The sequence below is a fragment of the Sorex araneus genome, chromosome X, assembly GCF_027595985.1.
Source record: "Sorex araneus isolate mSorAra2 chromosome X, mSorAra2.pri, whole genome shotgun sequence".
Classification (NCBI taxonomy): domain Eukaryota; kingdom Metazoa; phylum Chordata; class Mammalia; order Eulipotyphla; family Soricidae; genus Sorex; species Sorex araneus.
The window spans coordinates 167,463,622-167,472,282 of NC_073313.1; the positions used below are offsets into that span (position 1 = coordinate 167,463,622).

The window sequence follows — 8,661 nt, forward strand, 5'->3', positions numbered from 1 at the left end:
GCCCTGAGCATCTCGGGGTGGGACCCAAACCAAGACACAGAACAAAAGCAAAGTTGCAAAGAACTAATTAGGGGCCTGGGGAGCTGGTTCAAAGGGCTGGAGCTCCTGCTTTGCAGACTCCCCCTGAGATGTAAAGGGAAAACATTCTCTTTCCTTGCTCTTCTGAATTTCCCCCTGGGTCCCCTGGTTCCCCCTGGACCCCCCAACTTCCTCCCCTGCCTGGGGCGCACAGCTTTACCCTCCAGCACTGCCCACTCCAGGTCCTTCCTGACCCCCCTGGACCCCCCACTCCCCCCCTGGTCCCCCCACTCCCCCCCTGGTCCCCCTGGGTCCCGCCTGGACCCTCCAGCGTCTTTCCCCTTCCCGGGGGCGCACGGGTTTGGTCCCATCACCGCCCACTCCCCGTTCCCCAAAGTCTCCCCTGCACCCCAGGCCTCCCCAGATTCCCGCTCCAGGTTCCCCCGGGTCCCCACGGGTCCCCCCGGGCCCCCCTGGCCTCCCTGGCCTCCCCCGTCCCCCCCGGGGGGTGCGGGGCCGGGCCCCGGCTCCGGCCAATCAGCGCGCGCGCCGCGCCCCCCTGGCGGGCCGGGCGGGCCGGGGAGGCCGGGCCGGGCGCCGGGGACGGACCTCGCGGCGCGCACTGGCCGCGCTGAGCCCGGGGGGCGACGGCGCGGGAGTCCCAGGGCGCGCGGGGGTCCCAGGGCGCGCGGGGCCGGCCCGGGCCATGGGTGCGCGCGCGCTGGCGCTGCTGGCGCTACTGGGCGGCTGCGTCCGGCCCGACCCCGGCCCTGTCCCCGGCCCCGGCCCCGGCCCGGACCCCGACGGCGCGTCCACGCTGGCCTTTGTCTTCGACGTCACCGGCTCCATGTACGACGACCTGGTGCAGGTGGTCGAGGGCGCGTCCCGCATCCTGGAGACGTCCCTGCGCCGGCCCAAGAGGCCGCTCTTCAACTTCGCGCTCGTGCCGTTCCACGACCCAGGTGAGCCCGGGGCGCGGGGCCCCAAGCCCGGCACGGGGCCGGGGGACCCCCCAGGCCCAGGCACTTGGCCCTGCGGGACCCCCTAAGCCCAGACCCCCCTGCACCCCAGCGCTAGGCCAGCGGGACACTCCAAAGCTCAGGTCCCTGCGCCCCAACACTTGGCCCTGCGGGACCCCCCCCCCCCAAGCCCCAGCACTGGGTCAGACGGTTCCCCAAAGCCCAGGAACCTGCGCCCGGCACTGGGCCCCGCGGACCCTACCCCCCGTGCGCCCCAGCACTTGGTCAGTGGGACCCCCTAAAACCCAGGGCCCCTGCGCCCCAGTATTGGATCCCGCGGGTCCCCCGTGCGCCCCAGCACTTGGCTAGCAGGTCCCCCCAAAGCCCAGGATCCTGCGCCCCAGCACTGGGCCGTGAGAGATCCCCAGACCCAGGCCCCGTGCGCCCCAGCACTGGGCCAGCCGGTCCCCCTGCGCCCAGGCCCCGTGCGCCCCAGCACTGGGCCCCGCGGGACCCCTCAAGCCCCAACACGTGGCCAGCGGGTGCCCCCTGCGCCCGGGCACCGAGTGGCCATCGGTCCCTGCGCGCTTTTCATGCCCTTTCGGGTCCAGGTACTGCGCGCGCGGGAGAGGCGGGACACGGGTGGCCGCGAACGTGCCCAGCTCGTGTGGCACCAGGGCACCCCGCGGGTGGCAGCCGTCCGGGGTGGGTGGGCAGGAAGGGGACAGCCCCAGCCCTCCACTCCCGGGACCCCCCCCTCCCCACCCCCTCGCAGCCTCCTGGGCCCCAGCGCGGGGCGCTTTTGAGCCCCGCGGCCTTGGCGCAGCCGCTGCAGAAATGCGGCTTTCCAGAGGCCGGCGCCGGCCTCAGCAAGGGGCTGCAGAGCTGTTTGGTGTATTTTTTTTCCCCCTAAAGCTTGGAGTTCCAGCCGCGCTGAAATACGACCCGGGTCCCCCCACCCCGCCCCACCTTAACCTTCCTGGGAGGGGGCCGTCAGCCCGGGCGTCCAGCAGCCATCTGAGTCTCATTAGCTCCCTCCCGCCGCTGCCCAGAGGAAGAAATAAAGCTGAGGGCTGGGGAAAGGCCACAGTTCTGCCCTGGCCGGGGTGTGTGTGTGGGGGTCCCAGGGCACCTCGGAGCCTTCTCCGGCGGACCCAGAGTTAGGGGGTTACAAAGCATCAAATGTGGCTTCAGGTTTTGGGGGAAGGAGGTTGTGTGCCGCCTTTGGGCTACACCCAGGGGTGCTCAGAGCTCACTCGTGACAGTGCCCTTGTGACCAGGAATCAACCCCACCCAAGCCACGCGCATCCCCTGGGTACTATAAGCACCGTTGCTATTCCTCTGTCCTGTCTTCATTTATTTCTGGGGGGAGGGGGTGCCTAGGAATGACTCCTGCTTCTATGCTCGGGGATCACTCTCGGCGGCACTCAGGGGTTCCTCTGGGATGCCGGGGATCGAACCTGGGGTGGCTGTGTGCAAGGCCAGTGCCCTCCCCTCGGTGCTATTGCTCTGACCTCAGTTTTTCTTTTTTTCTTTTTTTTGCTTTTTGGGTCACACCCGGCAATGCACAGGGGTCATTCCTGGCTCATGCACTCAGGAATTAGCCCTGGCGGTGCTCAGGGGACCATATGGGATGCTGGGATTCGAACCTGGGTCGGCCGCGTGCAAGGCAAACGCCCTACCCCCTGTGCTATCACTCCAGTCCCTCTCTGACCTCAGTTTTAAAAGAACTGTCACTGTCACTGTCATCCCGTTGCTCGTGGATTTGCTCGAGCGGGCACCAGAAACGTCTCTGTTGCGAGACTTGTTGTGACTGTTTTTGGCGAATCGAATAACTATGGGGAACAAATTAGAGGCAAATAGAAGTTTCTGGGCTTTTGACGTTGCTCTTCAAAGGATGGGAGAAGTGACCTATGGTGTTCTTCCGGGACGTGTGTCTACCGCGGTAATTATGTGCAGATATAGCTTCATTACATCGCTCCGGTGATTGAACGTGAAGTGCATTTTGGGGGGCCCCACCCGGCGATGCTCAGGGCTGACTCCTGGCTCTGCACTCAGGGATCACTCCTGGCGGTGCTCGGGGGACCCTATGGGATGCCGGGGATTGAACCCAGGTCGGCCGTGTGCAATGCAAGCGCCCTCCCCGCCGTGCTATCTCCCCACACCCCTCCATATGCATTTTGTTTGGTTTGTTTTTGGGTCCCACCCGGCGATGCTCAGGGCTGACTCCCGGCTCTGCACTCAGGGATCACTCCTGGCGGTGCTCGGGGGACTCTCTGGGATGCCGGGGATCGAACCCGGGTTGGCTACGTGCCAGGCCAACGCCCTCCCCGCTGTCCTATCTCTCCGGCCCCTGGAATGTGTTTTTTTAGGTTTGAATGGAGACCTTCACTCTAGGGGCCGACTTCTCCTCGTGTTATAACGTCCTCCTGTCTTTGAGGCCGACACTTGACTTCTGTTATTTGCAAATAGCCCGAATCCCCGAAGCCTCCGGCACTGAACTTGGTGGAAAAATAAATCGCTTCCTCACATTAACACCCCCCTTTGGTTTTCTTCCCCGAACGCTTGTGAAATGAGGCTGCATTTGCACCCGTGCAGAGATGGACTCGGGCCACAAGGGCGAGTGATCGGGCTCGCCTGCAGATTCTCTGGGACAACAGAGGCACAGGCTGTGTTACACCGTGTCGCCCCCCGGCTATAGCTGTCCTGGCGTCTCTCCTTTGACAGTCATGATTCAGAAGTGAGGGGTGATGACTAATAAAAATCCAGCTTTTTTTTTAACCTAAAGAAATCAATTTTATTTTTCTTTTTGGGGTCCCACCCGGCGATGCTCAGGGCTGGCTCCTGGCTCTGCACTCAGGAATCACTCCTGGTGGTGCTCGGGGATGCTGGGGATCGAACCCAGGTCGGCCGCATGCCAGGCAAACACCCTCCCCGCTGTGCTATCACTCCAGCTCCCATATTTTAATTTTTATTGAATCCCCTTGAGCTGCAGTTACCAGCTTTCCTGTTTGAGTGTCAGCCCTACAGTGACGGAACCCCCATCCCCCACCAGGGCACATTCCCCACCACCCATGTCCCCAGTATCCCCCCATCCCGCCCTCCCCCTGCCTCCATGGCAGACAATCTCCCCCACACTCTCTCTTCTTTTGGGCATGATAATTTGCAATACAGACACCGAGAGGCCGTCCCGTTGGGTCCTTTGTCTACTCTCAGCACACATCTCCCGTCCCGAGCATCCCTCCAACCGTCCCCGACTCAGTGACCCCTTCTCCACCCCAGCCGCCTTAATGTCCAGCTTTTCATGAATTCAGTGCTCCGAGAAAAGGCCCCAATGGTTCCCTTACATGTAGTTGCACCCAGCTGTTGACGGCGTTGCATCTCCACGGGACCCAGGGCAGAAGGGTGCAAAGTCTCCTCCGGAGGCTGCAGTGACCATGGCGGGGTGGGATGGCTGAGACACACAGAAACCTTGGATCTGGTTTCCTGCCTGCTCCCTTCCGGTGGGCGCTTCCCTGCCTGCATGTCAGCACCCACATCCCCGGCCCCTGAGCCTGGTGCAAGTGTGTCTGGGATGGAGTGGACGCTTCACTCACTGGCCATCCGCCGGGCAGGCCGGGAGCCCCGTTCTGGCTGAGAAAGTCACCATCCGCCTCTGAGTCTAAAACCAACCACTCGCCCCTGAGGGTCCTGGAGGTCAGAGGTGGGGGTTCTCTGCAGCCCCCCGGCACCTTTGGGGACATGGAATGACGGGACCAGCAGGCGTGTGCAAGAACAAATGTCACGTAGATTAATTATTATTATTTTTTTGCTTTTTGGGTCACACCCGGCGTTGCACAGGGCTGACTCCTGGCTCTGCACTCAGTAATTACTCCTGGCGGTGCTCAGGGGACCATATGGGATGCTGGGAATTGAACCCGGGTTGGCCACGTGCAAGGCAAATGCCCTCCCCGCTGTGCTATCGCTCCAGTCCCACGAATGTCACGTAGAGACAGGGGCTGGGGCATCCAACAGCCTGTTAGGACTTTGCTTTGCGAGTTTGTGTGTGTGTGTGTGTGTGTGCAGAGTGGGTATGGCCACGGCAGGACCTGGAAAACGCAGGTGACAGGGAGGCAGAAGGCCCGGGGGTCTAACCGGCAGTAGAACCAGCAAGAATGTGTGTGTCCAGGTCACCTCGGGACAGGTGGACGGTCCTGCGCCCGGAGGGAAGGTCGGAGGCAGCCTGGGGCGGTGAGGATCGGGGCGTCTCACCCTGCTCATCGATGGTGCTCACACACTGGCAGTGCTCCCGGGAGTCACCCAACTGGGTGCAGGCACAAGTCTTGGTCCTGGTGCTGGCTGAAGGTTGCCCTGTTTTGAGTCAAGATGCACCCTGGGGTGGTGCCTGCAGGCTCCTGGCTCTGGGGTTGGAAATTGCTGGTGGTGTTTGGGGAAAAACGCAGGCAGTAGAGCCGTCGGGATTGTGCTGGGCGCATGTGGGGCGCCAGGGATTCAAACTCATGACCATATATATATCTGCAAGATTGGCGCACTCATCCTTTGGCTCAGGATGGGGAGAGGGAGCATTTCCAGGGGCCTCCGGGGGGCGTTTCGCTACGTCCAGTGAAAACCTTCTCCCGAAGGCTAAGGCCCACGTTCGGGTCCGTCAGAGTCGAGCACCTCTGTGTCGAGCACCTCTGTGAGGGTTGCACATTGCCCGCTGTTTCCTCTGCTCGTCCCGTTCCTGGAGGCGCTTCCTCAATGCCGGAGAGCGGGGGTCCGGTGTGCCCGGACACAGCTGCTGCGAGCTGCCCCATCACCCTCCCTCCCTCCCTCCCTCCCTCCCTCCCTCCGTCCCTGTGGATTAGAGGTATGAGGCTATCTGTGACATCAAGTGTCCGACATCCCCTCTCCACTGTCCTCTTCCTCCCTCAGTGCCGCCCCTTTTCCTCCTGCCCGCAGCTGCCCCTGGGGCGGACACTTTTCCCCTCACACTTCCGCGCTCCTGGCGGTGCTCAGGGGACCCTGTGGGATGCCGGGGACCGAACCTGGATCGACTGTGGTAAACACCCTCCCCGCTGTTCCGCCGTTCCAGCCCCCGGCCCAGACTCCCAAGCTTCTAAGAACCCTGAATGGACTGGGCCTGACCCTGGGAATGAAGAACACGGGGCATGGCCCTGGGGCAGCCCTGCCCCGAGGGGTCCCAGGACGCCGTCCCCATCCCCCTGAATGACTCATCCCGCCTGCCAGCAGCTGCAGGACCCAGTGGACGTCGTCTCCTGGAGGCTGTGGAAGGACGTCACCGCGACTCCCCGTGGCTGGTAGCACATTCCGCAGACAGCTCCCCCCCCCCGCCTCCCCCCCCGCCGTCACCCCCCCCCCCACCGTCACCCTTCTGGGGAGAGGAGGGTCTTGGCGGACGGGCCGAGCGGGGGTGCAGGGCTCCGAGCTTGGCGCGCCTGCTTGAGGCGGCGGTTTCTACTGTTTGACAAGCCTGACAGGGCCGGGCCGGCCGCCCGTGACACCGGCCAGCGCGTCCCTGGCGCATCTCTGTGTGGGTGGCCTGTCTGCGGCCAGGGTCCACTGCCCTGGCGTTTCCGCCGCCCGCCAGGGTGACAGCAGAGTCTCCGGGGCGGGGCGGGGGGGCGGGGGCGTGAGGTCATCCCCGGGGAATCTGCAGAATGACGGGCTGGGAGCCAGCAGGCAGGTAGGATGCACCCGATGGCCCCGGGGTCCAGTCCCCGGGTGCTGCGGGAGGGACACGTGTGCAGGGTGAAGGCTGAGGGGGGGGGGAGTGGATGCAGGTCGGGCACTGAGGAAGCAGGACGAGGGCAGGTGGGCACAGCCGAGAGCTGCGAGCAGGAGCAGAGTGTCGGGGGATAAAGGGTTAAGGAACCCTGGGCCTCCGCACTTCCCCTGGGCTTCTGGGCGCAGCAGCGACGTCAGCGAGCTCAGTGGGGAGACAACACGGTGGGGAGATAGAAGCTGGGGGCCCCCGGTCCCATGCTCAGGTGGCATAGGAACCACGTGGCCCAGGGTCCATGTAATGCAGGACCACATGGCCCAGGGTCCACCTAATGTAGGACCACGTGGCACAGGGTCCACCTAACTCAGGACCACGTGGCACAGGGTCCACATAATGTGGGACCACGTGACACAGTGTTCACCTAATGCAGGACCACGTGGCACAGTGGCCATGTAATGTGGGATCACGTGGCCCAGGGGCCGTGTAATGTGGGACCACGTGGCACAGTGGCCGTGTAATGTGAGATCACGTGGCACAGGGTCCATGTAATGTGGGACCCACGTGGCACAGGGGCCGTGTAATGTGAGATCACGTGGCCCAGGGGCCATGTAATGTGGGACCATGTGGCCCAGGGGCCGTGTAATGTGGGACCACGTGGCCTAGGACCGTGTAAATGTGGGACCATGTGGCCTAGGGACCGTGTAATGTAGAACCACGTGGCCCAGGGGCCATGTAATGTAGGGACCACGTGGCCCAGGGGCTGTGTAATGTGGACCACGTGGCCCAGGGGCCGTGTAATGTGGGACCACGTGGCCCAGGGGCTGTGTAATGTGGGACCACGTGGCCCAGGGGCGTGTAAGTGGGACCACGTGGCACAGGGACCATGTAATGCGAGATGACATGGCCCAGGGCACGTAACGTGGACAAACTGTTTGGCTCACGTCGCGAGTGTGTGGACTTGGACTCTACCTCCAAGCAGGGTTCTCCGTGAGTGACGTGCACTCTCAAAGGTCTGCGACTCGCCCTAAGGAGTCACTGGTAGGGCTGCGGGCTCTGGGAGGGAGGGCGGGCGAGAGAGACCACCCGCAGGGCAGGGCCGGCCGGGCTGAGTCCAGCAGTGTCTGGTGCTGGTGCATCTCTGCCTGCGTGGCTAACTTCGGCGAGCACCTGACACGCCCAGTGGCCAGACTCTGAGCACTGAGTCTGAGGGTTTGACTCCAGAGCTGTTTGTTAGCGGGTGTGGCCTTGAACTCTGAGGAGACAGTGGTGAGGGAGGAGAGATGTGCAATGTGGCGGGGGAGGGTTGTGGAGAAAGAGGGAGAGAGAGAAGGAGAGGGAGAGAGGGAGGAGAGAGGGGGGAGAGAGAGGGAGAGGGAGAGGGAGGGAGAGAGGAGGGAGAGGGAGAGGGAGAGAGAGAGGGAGAGAGAGGGAGAGAGAGGGAGAGAGGGAGAGAGAGAGAGAGAGAGGGAGGGAGAGAGAGGAGAGAGGGAGAGGGAGGGAGAGAGAGGGAGATCTTATATATCTGTCCCTGCAAGGAAATGGTCAGTGGCCAGTGAGGGGCGGAAGGACGTTCTTGACGGCATTTGTCAGTTTCATCGCCCCAGAATTTATGTCCATCATTAAAACAGTTTTGTTTCATTTTTGGGTCCCACCCTACGATGCTCAGGGCTGACTCCTGGCTCTGTGCTCAGGACTCACTCCTGGCGGTGCTTGGGGGGACCCTCTGGGATGCCGGGGATCGAACCCGGGTCAGCGGCGTGCCAGGCAACGCCCTCCCCCGCTGTGCTATTGCTCCGGCCCCGCGTGCGCACCGTTTCTGCTCTGAGTCAGAAGCTCGGCCCGTCTTGGAGCCGCCCGCTCCAGCTCCTGGCCAGGGACGCTGATTATTCCCCAAGAATGTGGTAATGAGGTGAGGGCGCTGGTGCCAGCTGGAAGCGGCGGAGGGGGGGGGGGCTCTTA

At 63.3% G+C, this 8,661-nt stretch overlaps 1 protein-coding gene across 1 annotated transcript in view; it reads left to right on the top strand.

The window, feature by feature from the left end:
* The first annotated feature begins 693 nt into the window (after nt 1-693).
* HMCN1 (hemicentin 1) overlaps nt 694-8,661 on the top strand; it is a 293,245-nt gene continuing 285,277 nt past the window's right edge. The window contains 1 exon segment of the mRNA XM_055121231.1: nt 694-980. Within this exon segment, the coding sequence (XP_054977206.1) occupies nt 725-980 (256 nt within the window). The 5' untranslated portion in view covers nt 694-724.